The sequence below is a fragment of the Phoca vitulina genome, unplaced genomic scaffold (assembly GCF_004348235.1).
Source record: "Phoca vitulina isolate PV1807 unplaced genomic scaffold, GSC_HSeal_1.0 scaffold38, whole genome shotgun sequence".
Taxonomy (NCBI): Eukaryota; Metazoa; Chordata; class Mammalia; order Carnivora; family Phocidae; genus Phoca; species Phoca vitulina.
Window position 1 is genome coordinate 8474009 of NW_022589741.1, and position 19686 is coordinate 8493694.

A 19686-nucleotide genomic window follows, 5' to 3' on the forward strand; every position below is an offset into this window, starting at 1 on the left:
AGCTGTGGTCCCATTATGAAGGGAGAGGTTCTCATTGCCTCCTACTCCTGGATGCCAGGACCAGAGCATGGTGTTGTTCTACCAGGTGTAGACAGTGTCTGAGGCTCTTCCCCACGTGCACCCTCATTAGTCTTCTGAACCCTCAGGGTTCTCTACACTTTTCTGCCCTTCCTGTACACTTTCTCAGAACCTTTTTCTCTGAAAGGTGGTAGTTGATAATGATGGCTTCATGAAAGAAGGGAGCTGACATTTGACATCTATGTTCCAGGCACTTTACATGTTTAACCTCATTTAAGCCTCACAGCATCCTTTCTGGGTAGGTGGATTATCACTACATTTATAGATTTAAAAACTTAGATTCGGGGAAGTTAAATAATCCACGAAGGCGACCTGAAGCTAGAAAAGTGGGAAAAGTGGAAGTCCGCTCTAGTGCTCCCTAACGTGAGAGTTTGTACTCTGCCGTGGGGCTGTGCTGCTGGGGGTGGTGACTCCTCTTCCTGTCACTACCGCTTGCCGCCAGTGGGTGTGTCCGGGAGCTAGGAGAATGCTTCACCTGCAGTATCCTGTGTGCCGTAGTCTCAGGGTGTGACTAGAGTGTGAGTTTATGTTAACTCACTGATCCTCACAACTTGGGGACTACAGATACTTATTATTTCAACTTTACAGGTAGGGAAACCAAGGCTCACAGAGACTGATACAAAGTCACATAGCCCGTGAGTCTGGCACTGGCTACTCGATCCAGTCCTCTTAGAACACCTTTTATTTTATTGTTTAAAGATGTATTTATTTTAGAGAGAGAGAGAGAGCACAAGCGGGTGGGGCAAAGGGAGAGAGAGAGAGAATCTCAAGCAGATTCCTTGCTGAGCACTGATCCCTATGCGGGGCCTAATCTCAGGACCCTGAGATCGTGACCTGAGCTGAAATCGAGAGTTGGGCATTCAACCAACTGTGCCACCCAGGTGCCCCTTAGGACACCTTTTGAAGCTCACCATCCATGCAGCACCGTATACTAGCTGGGAGTAGAGCCAGTTTACTAAGGAGTGTCCTGTCAGCAGTGTTTACAACAGAAGACAGTACTCGTATAACTTACAAAATAATAGGAATTTGTTTCCTCAGTAAGAATAGAGCTTGGCAAAAGGGTACAAGCTTGCATTTATACCAAAACTCACTGAAATTTGTCTTCTGTAATTTTCATGCTTAGTGAAAGCATCTGAGTACAGTGTTTCCAAAGAGCCTGCTGTCTATCAAAGCTGTAGGTTCAGTATGACTAACGTCATAAAAGGAAGACCATTAACTGTTGAGAGGTATAATGCCACTGCACTCCATAAATGAGTGAATAAGTGATACTGGTGATAGGTGGCTTGTGGCTGGCAGGCCAGAGAGCCAACACATGTTAGTGAGCTAATCAGATGCATATCTGCCTAAATCAGAATGTGTAGGCCAACGCTTAGAGGATTGTTACCTAAGAAACACTATACTCAGTTGCCTTAAAAGGTTATATATCTTGCTACTCTGGGTAATGGCTGCAAGAGCAGCCAGTCACTCAGTTGTGTTTAGGTAAATATCTTAAAATTTTACTCATTTGTTTCTTTCTTTATAGACTATAAAAGACAAAGAGCTCTTGGGGTGCCTGGCTGGCTTAGTCGGTAAAGCAATGTGGCTCTTGATCTCGGGATCATGAGTTCAAACCCCATGTTGGGCATAGAGCTTACTGAAAAAATAAATTTTTTTTAATTAAAAAAAAAAAAGATGGAGAGCTCTTAATCATGGAGTAATTGAAATTCTAAGATTTTCAAATTCAAGTTGGTTGTCTACACCAATGGACTTAAAAATACATGATTCTAGGGGCGCCTGGGTGGCTCAGTCGTTAAGCATCTGCCTTTGGCTCAGGTCACAATCCCAGGGTCCTGGGATCGAGCCCCGCATTGGGCTCCCTGCTCGGCGGGAAGCCTGCTTCTCCCTCTCCCACTCCCCCTGCTTGTGTTCCCTCTCTCTCTGTGTCTTTCTCTGTCAAATAAATAAATAAAATCTTTAAAGAAAAAAAAATACATGATTCTAAAGTCTTTTTCCAACCTCTCACTCATTCTCTTTGAGAAGAAAACTTGATTTATTTATACATCCATTCAACAAATATTTATGGAATACTTGATATTTTCTAGACCTTGTGCTCAGTGCCGCGGACACAGCACAAGACAGATGCCGTAGCAGTGCTATTGTTGATACGGCATATTGTAAAATTTACTACAAGAAATTCAGTATAGTTGAGAGCATAGATGAAAGTAACATTTATTTCCATTCCAATAGATTTCGGCTTTGGAAATTTCTTTAAAAGTGGTGAACTGCTGGCAACATGGTGTGGCAGCCCCCCTTATGCAGCCCCAGAAGTCTTTGAAGGGCAGCAGTATGAAGGACCACAGCTGGATATTTGGGTATTTCTTTGCTTTGCTGTGTTAAATGCATCTCTAACGGTAATAACTAGTACTTTGGCCCGTCTTTGAAGCTCTTGGTACCTAACACATAGGTAGTAGTTCATACTTTCCCTGTCCACTGGATTGTAATTAGAGCATTTTTGAATTAAGTTCTAGGAAAGAACGTCTAGGGACAGATGTTATTACTTTAATATCGGCCATAACTTAACGTTAAGTAGTAATCAAAATGATTAAATTCAGATCTTTGAGTATTTATTATAGGATATTTTATTGCAGTACGAGTTTTAGTTTTGCTTTGTTTTGTGTTGTTTTGAAATTCTGAGAAAATAGTAAATCCAAACAGGAATTTTTCAGCCCGTATGATTTTAAGGGCCCTGGGGATGTTTAGGAAAACAAAGAGTGTTTAAAGTCCTCAGTGGAAAAGTGACTGCCTTGTTTTCTTCCCTAGAGCATGGGAGTTGTTCTTTATGTCCTTGTCTGTGGAGCTCTGCCTTTTGATGGACCGACTCTTCCAATTTTGAGGCAGAGAGTTTTAGAAGGAAGATTCCGGATTCCGTATTTCATGTCAGAAGGTAAGCCGTTTGTCTTATACTTGTGCTTTACAGAATTTGTGCTCCGAATGAAATGCCTCGGCAAAGGCTTCCCTTGTTCTAAGAGCTTGGGTGCCAAACAAAGTGATTGAGTCACTTGAAAAGCTATGGAAGTAAGCAGCCCCCTCCATGTAGGTGAGAGAAGCTGTAGCCTTCCTACTTGTAACTGAAAACGGAAAGCTTTCCAGGTTAAGAACAGCAAGTCTTCACATCTACTCTGGGTCTATAAATGTCCCCAGTTTATTTTAGACTTAGAGAAGCACTTTGTAGATAGATTCACAACCATTTTACTCTATGAAATAGATTTTCCTGTATCTTTTGGTGAGAAGTTGCAAAATTACATTTTTTAATTGAATTAAAAACTGGCAAAGCTGTTGGATTAAGATGCAGAGCCCGACTTGGATTAGCTTGTTACATACAACCAGTTGGGTTGTTGCTCAGCTACGTTTCCTCCTCAGATTTTGGTGGTCATCCTTAACTCTTTCGTTCTTAGTCATGGTAGAAATAAAGCTCTAGTAGTTAAGAGCATAGACCTTGGAGCCTGGCTGCCTGTTTTTAATCTCGAGTCCACCACTTACTGGCAGTCTGCCCTTGACAAGGTACGTCCCCTCTCTGTGCTTCCGTGTCCTCAGGCTACAACATGGGAAGAACAGTGGCTCCTGGTAAGGGTGCTGGGAAGATGAATGGAAGTAATCTGTGTAAAGCAGCTTGCATGGTGCCTGGCACATAGCAGAGGGTATGAGGCTAGCTTCTGGGGGGTGGTAGAGAGCATGGTGTCCGCTCCGAGAATAAGTGGGTGCCCGAGTCACAGCAGTGTAGTTTTTGTAATATAATCAGAAGTAACTAATGCTTCATGTGTGTTTTTCTCAGCTGCACTGACAGGAGAAGAGCAGCAGTCCTCTGGAGACCTCTTGCCTCACGCACATAGCCTCTAGTGTGTCAGCCTCAGAAGTGACTGGGGCTCCATGTGTGTGCTCATTCTAGGAGAAGGCTTGCTTTTGTCTCAGCAGAATCTAAGTCTGTGTCTAGATCTTTTCACTTGAGAAATTCAATAGAAAGGTTCATTTAGCACAAAATTGGACAGACCTACACCGTCCTGATTTTCTTAAGTATTCATTCTCGGTGGTGGTTACTTTTATGTCAACATTCACCATGGTAACCTGATCAGTACAACTGGCTTTCATGTGTTCATTTATTCATTTGACCTTCTGCTTTCCAGTGGGCATTGTGGAGGATACAGAGATTAACGCCATTGTGCAGAGTCACATGAGTCAAGCCAGTACCCTGAAGTGCAAGGTGATTTACATGACTTTTGTAACATTGTGTTTTCCATAGATTGTGAGCACCTTATTCGAAGGATGTTGGTCCTAGACCCGTCCAAACGGCTAACGATAGCTCAAATCAAGGAGCATAAATGGATGCTTGTAGAAGTTCCTGTACAGAGACCTGTTCTCTATCCACAAGGGCAAGAAAATGAGCCATCCATTGGGGAATTTAATGAACAGGTTCTGCGATTGATGCACAGCCTTGGAATAGATCAGCAGAAAACCATCGAGGTAAAGTGATCAGAGATTTGACTGATGGTCTTCCGGCACAGCCACCCCAACACCTAGGCATATTGTTCAGTTTTCCCTGAGGATTACAGTCAGACTCTATTTCATGTTTGCTTTTTTATTCAATATATAAATTCCTCCCTTTGCCCCATCTGCCAAAAAATTCAAGAGGTGGAGTTTATATAGGATGGGGAAATGACAAAGATGGAAACTTAACAAATACAAAGTAGAAAATTTCTTCTAAGGTGAAACATGAAGTTTTATCTGGGTCATAAGCTAGTTTATATGGAATATAAATGTACAGCTAGGGAACAAGGCTGAGGGCCGATCAGGAAACAGGAAAGCCAGTGGGGTGTAGGCTGTGAGCTGGGGAAGCTGAGAAGGCAGACACAGGTGGATTCCAGATTTGGAAGTACTCTCGGTCGTAGAACTGAGGGTCGTGAGCCTGGGAAATTCCTCCTCTCTTTTATTTCTGTCCGTTAGTAGTTAGTATATTCCTAGGAGAAACACATTTTCCTTACCTCCACAACAGTAAAAAACCAACAGTGCTCTTACAGAGGAGGCATAACAAGAAAGAGTACAAAATGCCTCTTGTGAACTTACAGTGCTCCAAACTGTGCTGCCGAGAGCCAAGCCAGACTCCCTCCTGCTCTGCTTGTCCCGTGCTCAGCGGCGTGTTTCTGTCCTCGGCCACGAAGCAGATCTAGAACGGCAGCTGGGAGGGCAGCCCGATGGGCCCTTGATTTCTGCCATGCCTGCTCCGCACCCAAGGCGCCCTGCACAGCACCCGTGCAGATGGTTAGGCCGAATTAGAAGCCAGAAGAGCAGTTGTTCCTCTCTTCCGCTAGTACCCTCGGAAAGCTGGCCGGCGAGGGATGTGAAAAATTGGGAAGCAACTTTATTTTCAAGGCTTCAAGAGGGTGGGACTGCAAAAACAAGAGGAAAAAATTACCTAAGAACGGAGACACAGTGTCTCTCAATCCAGCCTCCAAATGTTACTCTCCAGCCCAAAATAATCACCAGAAATTTCCCCAAAGACTTTAATCATTCATTTCAGAGTTTGCAATAGTTTGGACTTGTGCCGAAGTTGTGGAATTCGAGCCCGTGGGACCAGGTTGTAACGGACCTTACACCATAGTCACAACTAGGAGATGGGACCGTGTGGTAGCACTGGGGACATGAGACAGCAGCGGCATTCTTCCTGCACACAGAAAAGCAGGTGGAGCCTGTTACTGTAAACGGGCCAGTCCCTTAGGGGCATCAGCCTTCGTGTAATCAGTACTAGAAACTTGGAACTGTCTGTTCTCCTGAATTCTGGAACAGCTTTTGTTCTAGACACACTTTGTTCATGACTCTGTCATGATTTCTTCCCTCCTTTTTCAGAAAGATGTAGATCACTGGACTGGTTTTTATGCTTCTCTGCCTTCAGCACTTGTTTTCTCTTTCAGTCTTTGCAGAACAAGAGCTATAACCACTTTGCTGCCATTTATTACTTGTTGGTGGAGCGCCTGAAATCACATCGGAGCAGTTTTCCCGTGGAGCAGAGACTCGATGCCCGCCAGCGGCGGCCTAGCACCGTGGCTGAACAGACAGTTGCCAAGGTAACGCCGCATTAGCCTGTGGTCTTATCTTGCAGGTGCCTGTTCACATGTGTGACACATTTTTCACCTCGTAGTACAATAGAGGGTTAGGATCTCATCCTCTACACGCGGTTCTTCTGTGAAGTTTCTGCCCGTCACTTCCTAGATTCTCAAATGTTTTAGCATCTTCTTATTTCTTTTTTTTTTTTAAGATTTTATTTATTTATTTTACAGAGAGAGTGGGAGACAGAGCATGAGCAGGGGGGAGGAGGAGGCAGAGGGAGAGGGAGAAGCAGACTCTCCGTTGAGCAGGGAGCCCGATGCGGGGCTCAATCCCAAGACCCTGGGATCATGACCTGAACCGAAGGCTGACACTTAACCAACTGAGCCACCCAGGCACCACTGCATCTTCCTATTTCTAAGGATTAATTTTATTTCAGTTTTTTTTCTTTAAAGAGTTTTCTCATTTTTTAATCATTGATTTATGGTGGGAATTAATGTCACTAGCCTGTACACTCGATTCCATTTAATAAATTTTTACTGCAGGGCGCCTGGGTGGCTCAGTTGGTTAAGCGACTGCCTTCGGCTCAGGTCATGATCCTGGAGTCCCGGGATCGAGTCCCGCATTGGGCTCCCTGCTCAGCAGGGAGTCTGCTTCTCCCTCTGACCCTCCCCCCTCTCATGCTCTCTGTCTCTCATTCTCTCTCTCAAATAAATAAATAAAATCTTTAAAAAAAAATAAATAAATAAATAAATAAATTTTTACTGCAGATTTACCGTATGCAAGCTTCTGTTATTAGGCATGATAGGGGGTGGGATACATAAAACCCGGACATGGCCCTCAGAGACATGACAGTGTAAAAACAAAGTAAGACATCATCGTAAATAACCATCATTCAAAATAGAGAAAGATAAATCTGGGAGAACCACGGGCAAAGGGGAGAGCGATACATCTGCCTAGGAAAGGCTTTGTGGGAGGGTTAGCATTTCTGACAGAGCTCAGATCTTCAGGGATGTGTGGGCCTTTGCCAGGGAGAGGCAGGGTTGAAAGCATTGTACGTAGGCAGCAGAAGCGCTGAGTGGGCAAGTGGAGGGAACTGAACTGAAGCGCACAGGGAAATGAAAAAGTTGGCGTGGTAAGTTGAAGCGATGCTGTGAAGGGCTTCGAAAGCCAAAGGAGAGAGTTTACTTACGATTCAGGAAATACTGAGGAACAACTAGAGACGGAAGCAGGAGAGTGATAAAATCACATCTAGGCTTTAAGCTAACTAATCTGTGACATCGGGAAGGGTAAATTGGACAGGGAAGAGAAGAACTTGGGGGAAAGCAGTGAGGAGCTGAGAAATACTGGAGGCTTGAACTAACACGGTGCTGGTGGGAACAGAAGGGAGGGGATGAACGCAGGATCATCTCGGGTGGACTCTGGATGGACTCAGCGGTGGTTAATGCAGGTGCTCTGGAGCAAACCCCAGGTTCAGCCCTTTCCTGCTGCCTGTCCTTCAAAAAATTACCTTAGGTCTTTCTGTGCCTCAGTTTCCCAAACTATAAAATGAGGAAAATTAGAGACTGTTCTGATGTTTGAATTAGTTGATAATTGTGCAGCACTTCGAATGTGCCCTATACATGTTGATTCTATAAAGTAAGAAGGAAATATTGGGGAGCAAGGGACAACAGTGCCTTAGAGGTCACTCTGTTCTCGAGCCCGAAGCAGGAGGGTAAGTGACGGCACTGACTTGGTTGCTTGAAACGAAGAATAGATCTGGATGCCAGGACAGAGCTGAGGCTGACGGAAGTCGGGAAATCATCTGCAGAAAGGTTGAGAAAGAGGCATGGTTCGTGCATACAGTCTATTAGGATTTCCATCTACTTCTGTGAGTGCTTTACTTTGTTCCAAGGGCAAGGAAGAGCTGAGAAGTTCTGGCTTTGTGTTTCTTGTTTGGCAGTTTACAAAATTTATAGGATTTACTAGAGTTTCGCATTGGCTTCTATAAAACATGGGGGGGGGGGCCAACAAAATTAACATCTTGATTTGAGTAGGCAAATGGTATACACTGTTATACACACTTTAATATAAAAATAATGTGAATATTGATACTAATATGAGTAATGCATAGATAAAATTCCAGATTAGAGTATCTCTGCGCAGTTGGAATCCTTCAACGTTGAATGGTATTGCTTTCAAGAGAGGAGGGGGATAAAGTGAGAATTCCTCAATCGGAGCAGGAAAAGTGAGATGTAGAGTTACCCCTTCCCTCTGGAAAGTGCTGCCAGCAGACGGACAGGAAACAGGAAAGCCCCCAGTGCTGCACAGGCTTTCCCTCCCAAGTCTCTTTACTCTTGTTCGTATTACACAAGCGAGGGCATGGGTTACCTAAATGATCGACCCTGGGCACATGCATATTATTATTGCACATGATTGCCTTTCTTATCTAAGCTTGAAGCAGATGCCCTAGGAGAGCTCAAATTATGTTTAATTTGGCTGAGAGTTCAGATGTATAACATGGCTTCTTATGTTTGATCATTTTTTTTTATTACCAAGCACCACATGAATTCTTTTCATTTTACGCATTGGCCTAAGTTGACACAGAAAGCTACTTACTGGGACTTAAACATGTATCTAATTCAAGTGGAAGTCTTCAGTGTCCATTCACAGACTTGCTTAGAGTGCCTTCCGGGTGCTAAGGTAACAGGCACTAGGGCTGAAGAAGATGCTCCCTTCCCTGTGAGATTTCACTTTCTCCTGTTTTGTTGAACTTGTTAAAAAAATAGATTTCTCTGCACTTAGTTTCAGTAGAGCCTTCTCTCTTTAATTCTTTGTTCTGCTATTGGCTTAAAGAAGTGGCAGATCACGTGTTAGCTGGTATAACAATAGGAATTTGGGGAAGCAAACTAATCCCATGCAAAGATCACATGAGCTGTGGAATCACATGGAACTTGGGTTCCATACGGAGCTGAGTGACTGGCAAGCCAGCCTTTCTCAGCTCCAGTGTCTTTAAATATAAAATGGAAATATCAATATCTATTTCATGAGTTTGCTACAAAGATAAAATTAGGTAACTTATACCAGCAGCTCAGTTCAGCAAACAGAGCACTTCTGTGCCGGGCTCAGTCCCTGCCGCCGTGGCGACAGAGGTCCCCAGCAAATAGTCCCTGCCCCTAAAGAATGTATGGTATAGTGAGAAAGTACCCATTATTACTACTTAGAAAACAGTGAGAATCCTATCTCAGAATGATTTAGAGTACTTACATTTGCCATATACTATGCAAGACATGTTCCCTCTAGTTGACTATAGACAACTGTTTAGAAGAAATTCGTGTCATGCCTTCTCTCATGAATCCTGACTGCTAGTCCTTCTGCTCCAAGTTTCTATCAACTGTAATCGTAGACAAGCGTGAAACACTCATCTCACTTCTTCTTTAATCACTGATTAGAGGTTGCCCTGTACAGCTATTAGCAAAAGCATTGTGGGGCGCCTGGGGGGCTCAGTCGGTAAGCGTCTGCCTTCGGCTCAGGTCATGATCCCAGGGTCCTGGGATCGAGCCCCGCATCGGGCCCCCTGCTTGGCCAGGAGCCTGCTTCTCCCTCTCCCGCTCCCCCTGCTGGTGTTCCCTCTCTAGCTGTCTCTCTCTGTGTCAAATAAATAAATAATCTTAAAAAAAAAAAAAAAAAAGAAAAGAAAAAGCATTGTATAGTTGGCCCCAGGGTACCACAGACTGGGGGGCTTAAATAAAAGGTTATTTTCTCTCAGTTCTGGAGGCTGAAAGTTCAAGGTCAGGGTGCCAGCAAGATTAACTTCTAGTGAGAACTCTCAGCTGCCTACTCAGTGGGCCCTCACACAGCCTTTCCTCTGCATGTGCAGATAGAGAGAGAGATGTCTGGTGTCTCACCCTCATCTTAGAGGGACACGAGTGCTGTCAGATTGGGAGCCCACCCTTATGACTTTATATAACCTTAATTACCTCCTGAAAGGCTCCGTGTTCACATACAGTTGCACTGGGCCTTAGGGCTTTAACATACAGATTGGGGGGTGGGGGGAGACACACAATTCTGTCCATAACCAGCATATTCCTATTGGAGCAGTAAAGATTTTCCCATAGGAGAAAACATTATTTTCATTGTAATGGTTATTCTAAAAAGCACAAAATCAGAAGAGATTCAAGACAATAAATACATGGTCTAAAAAGTCATTACAATTGGGGCGCCTGGGTGGCTCAGTCATTAAGCGTCTGCCTTCCGCTCAGGTCATGATCCCAGGGTCCTGGGATCGAGCCCTGCATCAAGCTCCTTGCTCAGTGGGAAGCCTGCTTCCTCTCCCCCCCCCCCCCCCCGCTTGTGTTCCCTCCCTCGCTGTCTCTCTGTCAAATTAATTAATTAATTAATAAAATAAAAACCATTACAATTAATCGGACATGAGCATTGTCTATTGCCACTCTTAAAGAAACTGGTAAAGTCTGCTTCCTTGGGATATTAATCATCCATCTGTGTATTAAAATAACGTATTCTTTAGTCCACTCTATAGTGCCGAGCATGCCATTTGAATATTTTCACCCAACCTTGTTCCAAAAAGACTTCTTTAATCCCTTCAGTGATTGCAAGAATCCTTAAAAAAAAAAAAAAAAAAAAAACTACCATCCTATTTCCTATGAAGTGGTTGTCACAATAAAATATGTTCCTCCTCTCACCATACCAAGCTCACAGTAAGTTGTTGCTGTAGTCCAGGTTGGACGTGAAATTTGTCAAGGAAAATGTGTTATGCTTGGTCTGGCGTAGCGTGATCCTGCCATTTAGAAAGTCACAGCTAATAAGAGGCAGAGACTGAGAAGGAACAGCACACCCTAGTTATCATGTTAGTACTTCATTTCCAGTGCAATATCTTTAAATAATGCTTTGCCCTAATAATTTAAATTATTTCGCACACAAGGAGCAGCCTAATAAATTTAGGAAACCAAAAATTAAAGTTCAGCTTTATCCTTTGATTGAAAAGCTGATGATAAGGGTAAAAAGAATGCATGAAATATACCCTATTAGGAAGTTTACATTTTACATTGTGGCATGAGGACTTAAAAAATTAATCTAAATGACTAATGCTTGAAAGGAAAAAAAAGTTGTTTAGTCTCAAAAGTGGCCCAGGAAATAAGTGTAAGGAATGATGATCTAAGAAAACCCTTTTCTTTATCATGCTCAGGATCGTTTGTAGTGTACTTTTTTTCTGTTTTTACCATCCATATGATACCAACACTTGGCTATTGCTACTTTATTCATTATCTCACGCAGCATATCTAATGATGTTAATGTTGGAATGTACCAAACATAAAGTATATTCTAAATATATTCAAAGTATATTCAAATATAAGGTATATTTGTAACACACCCCGTATCGTCAAAGACCATCAACCTAAAATTTTAGCAGAACCATTAGATAATATCTGAGAACAAAACTGCATTTGCAGACTAATTCCTGTATTAGATCCCTGTGATCTTTTCACGACTTTACAAGGAAGGAGAAGGGCGTAATTAACATTACTGAGTGAAGGACCTTTCGTGTTACCTTTTGTAATCCTAACTTCACTGTGTAATAGGCATTGTGCCCTTGTCTAGGTAAAGAAAATAGGACTCTTAGGTAGTTCACAGTGAGGGATGGAGCCAGGAATCACACCCAGGTCTCTGGAGGAGAGAAGCTAAAATCATACCAATATCGTTCCTTTTTGTTTGAACTTAAAACTCACCATCTTATGTCCCTCCAAGTGATTATAGCAGGGAAAAAATAGGCCATTCCTTTGCCTTTTAGACACTAGTATGTTCCTTCAGATGCTTGGCAGTGTCCATTATGTTCAAAAGACATCTGATGGGAGGGAAGGATTATCCAATAGTTTCATCTTTAAAATCAATCCTTGCCCCCCAAAAAACATCAAATCGAATCCTTGCCAGTTGTCCTAAAGAAAGATTCTCTGTTATATGATTTTTTTATTATATTTTTAAAGATTTATTTGAGAGAGAGAATGGGAGTGGAGGGAGGGGCAGAGGGGAAGCAGACGCCCCACTGAGCACGGAGCCTGACTTGGGGCTCCAATCATGACCTGAGCCAAAATCAATAGTCAGATGCTCAACCGACTGAGCCACCCGGGCACCCCTATATGATTTTTTAAAAGAGGAGTTTGTAATGTTTGTTTACTTAGCATTCTTAACAAATGAGACATGAAAATGGGCTGAAAACCATCTGGAGCTTTCTACAGTAGGTTGACTTCAGGAACATAAGTTGCTCGGGAATAAGCATCTCTCTTTCCACTGGGCCAACAGGCTGTGTTCAGTTTCTGCACCTCCTTGGAAGGAGGACACTCCTGTCACCTCCAAGTAGCTGCCACCTCTCTTGTCTTTCTCTGCACATGTACCCTTGTCAAGAAATACACACCATCTCACCCCACCAGAAAAACAAAGTGCAATACACTTTGTGTTCTAGGTAAGTTGTGTGTGTGTACCCCGGTTCAGTTCTGAGCTCTGAAGACACAGGAACTTTTTTATTCTTTATATCTTTCCATGGTGACATATTTAAGGATATAGACAATATATGTTTGTTGAATTAAAAAACAGAGCATTCTTAGGTTCTTTACAGAGACCAGCTTTCTTGTTGTCTGTGTGAAAGTTAGGTACCTCATCGTGGAACAGGAATGAAACTGAGACTGCTTCACATCAGTACCCGTACCATATACATATTTTATCAAATTTTTTCTGGGGTTCCAACAAATAAAACATTCTTTAATTGTACCAGGAAGAGTTATTTTATTCCAACAATTTTGTATATTTGTATAGAAAGTGTTAATGTTCCCAAACTGTTCTTGCCATATTTTCAGGCACAGACGGTGGGGCTCCCAGTGACCGTGCACTCACCGAACATGAGGCTGATGCGGTCCGCTCTCCTCCCTCAGGCGTCCAATATAGAGGCCTTTTCATTCCCAGCGTCTGGCTGCCCGGCGGAAGCAGCGTTTATGGAAGAAGAGTGTGTCGACACGCCAAAGGTACAGACGTGTTTGAAAGACCCTGAGTGTGCTGGTTGGCCAGGCGCGCACTTTGGTCCTCAAGTGTTGTACTTTGGCTTTGTTGACCTTTGTCATTTCCTCAAGTCACTCAGGAGTGACTTGTTTTTGTGCAGAAGACCTGAGAGAAATATCCAGGCTAAACTTGGCTCTCATCGTCATCTTATCGTTATGGCTGTTGCGTAACTCGTCAGACCTTATACATACTTTCCAAAATCCTTCTTTCCCTTCCCTCTTCAAGTTTCTAGATCCCTCATAGGTGTGGGATTTAAAAAAAAAAATTGTAATTCTGAAAACAAAAATGGAATTTTTGTGCTGAGTTGGGCTTTCTATGTTATTGTTGCCTTTTTTCTGCGCATGTGCTGCAGCTATGAAGTGATGGGCCGCCTTTTTTGGTTCAATTTTTTTAAGATTTTATTAACCTGAGAGAGAGAAAGAGAGTGCGCACAAGCAGGGGGAGGGGCAGAAGGAGAAGCAGGCTCCCTGCTGAGCAGGGAGCCCGGAATCATGACCTGAGCCGAAGGCACACGACTGAGCACCCAGGCATCCCAGTTCAGTGTTTTTGTTTTGTTTTGGTTTGGTTTTTTGTCCAGTTTGAGTATACATAAAGGAGATAAGTTTATCCTTGTGTACTGCATGAAGTTGGCTTCTAATACATAGAAGATGACCGCTTCTCTCATTTAAGGGATGCTTATTAATCCATGTTTTATCTACTTAGCATCAAGCGGTGTCCAGAGGCTCGTATTAATGGGCAGACCTTGGAGTGTGTTCAGAATAGACTCTCTTCTTCACCAGCTGTGTGAACTTGGGTGAGGTGACTGACCGCTTTGAACCTCTGTGTTCTGTAAAATGAGGACACCCAACTCTGTGAGACTCGGGAGGATTAATTGAGATAATGTGTGTGAGGTTCTCGGCATTGTAAACACTCATTATTGGTTTCCTGTCTTTTTAGCCTCTTTAGGTAATAAAAGGATAACTCAGACATGAATTTTGCCTCAAGTTTATAGTCTAGCAGAGGAGACGTGATGGATAACTAAAGACAATGTGCCAGGTGATGAATAAATTGATAAATATCATCAGTCCCTTAAAGAAATATAAATCAAAGTGCTGCAAGCCTGGAAGGAAGCAGGGGAAGTTGCTTTTAGCTGGTTTGATCAGGAAGGTCTGGGTTAACTGTCAGAGCTGGGAATTGAGGGGTGGATGGCATTTTGGTGGAGGGAAAAGTCTGAGCAAGCAAACGTCAGGGAAACTTAGGTCCATCTAAGAGCAGTAGCTCAGTGTGTGTATGAGGAAAAGGGGAGATGAAGGGGAGTTGGTTGAAGTAAAGATAAATAGCTTCGCTTTGAATGGCAAGCCCAAGAATGTAGGCTTTGTCTCTGGGCTGCAGTCCTCAGCGGAGGAATGTATTCCAGTATCATCAAGAGAGGGTTTCACAGGGACTTCTTCAGTATAGTAGGAAACAAGTGAAGGTTTTTGGTTAAGGAAGCCCTCAAATCCATGATGTGCTTCAGAAATTAGCCTGGAAGGTCCACAGCCTGCATTGGATGGGGACAGGCACAGTGGAAGCTTAGAGCGGTGTGTCCAGAGGGAAGATGACGAGGGCCTGCACTAGGTTAGCACTCGGGAAACTGCAGAGGAGGGGATGATATAAATGAGATTGTGCAGCTAGAATTGATAGAATATTAGGGTCCAGAGGAACAAAGTCCAAACTCATACCAGTATTTTAAGCCTAGATGATTGGGAGGGTAAGTGAAACAGGGAGCTCTGGAGGTGGAGCTGATTCAGAGGTTAGGTAATGTGTTTAGCTAAACCGAGGTCAGGGCAGCTTGAGGCCAGGCTGCACTAGCAGGTGTTAGGCTGAGTTGCTGATGGTGAGGAGTTCGTGTCCATGGTCCTGAGGACGAGGCCATTTCCTGTGGACAGTCCGTTTTCTCTGCCTGTGGTTGCCTACAGGTAGTTCAGTCACCTCATCGACTTGTACGTTCTCACCTAGAAATTTAGCTATAAATTGGGACAACATAATTCATTTATTTTTAGGATCTAATTCCTTTGAAAAAAATTAAAATGCATTCTGCCCAAACCTTATCTGTGAGGGCAGCAGGCCTAAAACACAGATTGGGTACTGTCTGCTGTATTATATAGGGCAAGCTATTTTTAAAGCTTGTGATTGTTATCGTAACCAGGAAACAGACAGGAAATGAATGATTTTGTGAAAGATAAAGGCAGTAGCTAGATGGGGCATTTGCATTTGTAGGAAGAGCAGGGCCGCGCTGGACCCGGCCACCCACACTGGCACTCGGCCAGGCCACGCACATCCACTGGGCTTAGCTGTGGACCGTTTCGTTGCCGTCAATAAATGCACGTGCACCAAGCTATCAGAGCTACAGCTCCATTGTTCGTGTCGCTTCACTCGCATTTACCGGGACACCCCCGTTTTGTCTTCTAAAAGATGCTTCCTAAATGAATGCGTTGTTCATTCATTTCTACTCCCAGCTGGTGGTAGGTATTGTCCATCAGAGATTGTGCCTCTCCTTTTCTCCCAGAAGTCTTAAAACGGTCAGTAAAATCCCTTCGGGAGTCTGCATTGAAACATTGGTTTGGGGTTCCTCCAAAACTACCACCTTTCTGAGACAGTCACCCAACTCTGAGCGGAACTAAGACCCCCAAGTGACAGACCATGTGAGGGGGCAGGTGCACAAACCCTGTAGGGACAATCTTTCTCTCTTAAGGGTTTCTTTGAGAATAAGCAGTTTCTTTCCAGTTTTATTGAGAAATAATTGGCATGCATCATTGTGTAAGTTTAAGGTGTACAGTATAATGGTTTGATTTACATACATTGTGAAATGAGTACCACAGTAGGTTCAGCTAACATCCATCTTCTCGTATAGATACAATAAGAAGAAAAGAAAAAAAATTTCCTTTTGATGAGAACTCTTAGGATTTACTGTCTTAAAACTGACCCATCATATAGCATTCAGAGCTGTAGTCATCATGTCATACGTCACATCACCGGTCCTTACTTATCTTATCTCTAGAAGTTTGTGCCTTTTGACCACCTTCCTCCAACTCCCCCTCCCCCTGCCCTCCGCCTCTGGTGACCCCAAGTCTGATCTGTTTCTGTGAGCATGGTTCTGTTCTTCTGGTTTTTTCAATTCCACATCTAAGTGAGATCATACAGTATTGTCTTGCCCTGACTTATTTACCTACCGTAATGCCTTCAAGATCCATCCCTGTTGTTGCAGTGGGAGGATTTGCAGGGTTTTCGTGGCTGAATAACATTCCATTATGTGTATATAGCATGACTTGTTTATCCATTCATCTGTTTGTGGACATCTAGGTTGTTTCCATGTCTTGGCTGTGGTGAATAGTGCCGCTGTGAACACAGCCGTGCACATACCTTTCTGAGTTAGTGTCTTCATTTCCTTTGGATATAGGAATAATGCGTTTTATACACACACACACACACACGTTTTAGTCACTTTTAACATTGTATTAGAAATTATAGGGGCGCCTGGATGGCTCAGTCATTAAGCGTCTGCCTTCAGCTCAGGTCATGATCCCAGGGTCCTGGGATCGAGCCCCGCGTCGGGCTCCCTGCTCGGCGGGAAGCCTGCTTCTCCCTCTCCTTCTCCCCCTGCTTGTGCTCTCTTGCTCTCTCTGTCATATAAATAAATAAAATCTTTAAAAATATATATATATAATAAAAGGGTTTCCCAGGCTCCTTCATAGCTGGGTAGCTGAGCTGGGAAAATAAAAGTGTCCCAGGTCTGTTTCCTCTTAAATAAGAGTAGGTCTGAAAAGGAGATACCTCTAAGGCTTTGTAAAAGGGAGACGATTAACACTTACTTCTGACTTTGAATGTTTAATTTATAATTTAAAAAATAAAACCAGTCAGAATCACACGTGGAAAATTCAGAGAGGGATAAAGAAAAAAATTATTCATAATCCCACTACCCAAAGATAGGCATATTTTGGCATGTTTCCTAAAAGTGAGATTATAGATGGGTGGGTAGGTGAGTGCAGGGTGGCTCAGTCAGTAGGAAGACTTGTTAAAACAAAATTACATTCTATTATATGTAATATCGTATCTTGCTTTTACATAATAGAACATCATGAGCATTTTTCCCCTATCATGAAATCTGAAAGCATAAGTTAACGGCCTAATGTATTGTATTAGATGTACCCTTATTTAATTACTTTTTTTGGACATTAGGTACTTTAATTTTTTGGCATCCTTAAATGTGCTTCAAGTGAATGTCCTTGTGTCTAAATCTTTGACTATACCTCTGATTAATTCCTTAGGATAAATTTCTAGAACTGGGATATCCACGTCTTTCTTCCTCACCTGGTTATCTGTTTCTTTTAATTTTCCTCAAGGTGGTAAAAAATGTTTTAAAAGAAAATGGCATCATTTTATTCTCCTGCCTTTAAAATTTTTGTTGTTATAAAGCATTCTCTTTGGGCAAGAAATAATAGAGATATGATATGTTAGTTAATCCTCCCAAACAACCCCTGGACACGTGAGAGAAATTGAGCTTTCCAGAAGTGGAACAGCTCGCTGAGAGGTGCTGGAGCTGAGGTTTGAGCCCGCACTTCCTCAGTACGTGCCCGGCTTGCCCGGCACTGAGGATACAAGTGCAGTAAGACACATTCGTAGCCTCCAAGCTCGCTGGCTGAGACGCGCACTGGCCTACCATCTTAGTCTGCTCAGGCCACCACTAACAAAATACCATAAGCTGGGGGGGTTAAGCAACAGAAATACATTTTCTCACAGTTCTGGAAGCTAAAAATTGAAGATCGAGATGAAGGTTCTGACCAGTTTTGTTTCTGGTGAAGACACTCTTCCTGGCTTGTAGAGGACTACTTTCTCTCTCCCTCCTCCCGTGGCTTCTCCTCTCTGCTCACATGGGGAGGGAGAGTGAGCGCGAGCAAGAGCACACACGTGGGAGCTTCTTGATATCTTTTCTTATAAGGACACTGATCATCCCAGGTCGGGGCCCCAGCCTTGTAATCCTAGTTTTAACTACTCCTCCTTAGAGGCTGTGTCTCGAGATACAGTCACCCTGCGGATTAGGGTTTCCATATATGAATCTGGTGGTGGAGGAGGTGTGGGGTGAGAGATGGGGGTCGAGACACACACATTCAATCCATAACAGTCTACCAGTCTTTTGTGCTAGAATCTTGTATTTTGTGGTAGACTCGGGTGTTAATCAACTAACAGCAGAGTTTCTCAGAGTTTGACTTCATGTGTATTGCCTATTGGAGTGAGGTCTCTTACTAGAAGTGATTGAGGGGCACCTGGGTGGCTCAGTCGGTTGAGTGTCCAACTCCTGATTCCAGCTCAGGTCATGCTCTCAGGGTCATGAGATCAAGCCCCGCGTTGGGCTCTGTGCTCAGCAGGGAGTCTTCTTGGGATTCTCTCTCCCTCTCTCTGCCCACCCCACCCCCCACCCCACGCTCACACTCTCTCTTTAAAAAAAACGATCAGTTGAGCTTTAAGGAAAGACAAAAACAATGTATTGTAAAATGTCCATTTCACCCATGTATCTTGAAGTCCTGTAATTTACAGTCAGCCTAGATTATTTCCTAGAGCAAAAGATCTTATTTCTAGGAGCTTAAGTCACATGGGTAGATCAGCCTAATATTTCAGTCACAAAATCCTAGGGCTGAATTTGTTCTATCAAGACCCTGGATAAATTGGCAGGCAAGGGTGGCATGACTATCACCTATTTCAGGAAATGAACTTACAGCTGAAGGTGTTCACACCTATTAACTATGTATGAGTGGGGGCCCCCCACAGTGCTTTCTGATTTAATCATCATCAAACAGCATCTGAAAAACCAAAACCAGATCATTGTTTCCCAGGATGAAATTGAATTCAGCAGACGTTTTTAAATGAAAGACATCATTCCTGTTACAGTCTAGAGGAGGAGATAATTTATAAATAAGCAGAGAATTTAAGAAAAGAATGTAAATTTAGGGGAACTGTAAGGTCTTTTGAGTACTCCAAAAAAGATGACTATTCTCTATTAAGAAAAAAATAACCTGGTTGTAAGGCTATACTGTAAGAAGTATCTAATAAAATTTTGACAGCCTATAGAAGTGTAAAGATGCAGGGTGCCTGGGTGGCTCAGTCAGTTAAGTGTCTGCCTTCGGCTCAGGTCGTGATCCCGGGGTCCTGGGATTAAGTCTTGGCATCGGACTCCCTACTCAGTGGGGAGCATGCTTCTCCCTCTCCCTCTGCCACTCCCTCTGCTTGTGCTCTCTCCCTCTCTCTCAAATAAATAAATAACATCTTAAAAAAAAGTGTGAAGATGCTTAGTATATATTTACTCAATACCAGTCTTCTTTCTGTTGCTTTATTCATTTCTAAATCATCCTTGGGGGGGGCACCTGGGTGGCTCAGTCGTCGTTAGGCGTCTGCCTTCGGCTCGAGTCATGACTCCGGGGTCCCAGGGTCCTGGGATCGAGCCCCACATCAGGCTCCCTGCTCAGCGGAGAG

General features: G+C 43.3%; 1 protein-coding gene across 3 annotated transcripts in view; it reads left to right on the forward strand.

The window, feature by feature from the left end:
* SIK2 (salt inducible kinase 2) overlaps window positions 1–19686 on the forward strand; it is a 132488-nt gene that overhangs the window by 93225 nt on the left and 19577 nt on the right. For all 3 annotated transcript variants that reach the window (XM_032428031.1, XM_032428028.1, XM_032428029.1), the window contains exons 5-9: window positions 2305–2429; window positions 2878–3001; window positions 4355–4575; window positions 6021–6173; window positions 13002–13166. In XM_032428031.1, the coding sequence (XP_032283922.1) occupies window positions 2305–2429; window positions 2878–3001; window positions 4355–4575; window positions 6021–6173; window positions 13002–13166 (788 nt within the window). The remainder of the gene's footprint in view (window positions 1–2304; window positions 2430–2877; window positions 3002–4354; window positions 4576–6020; window positions 6174–13001; window positions 13167–19686) is intronic.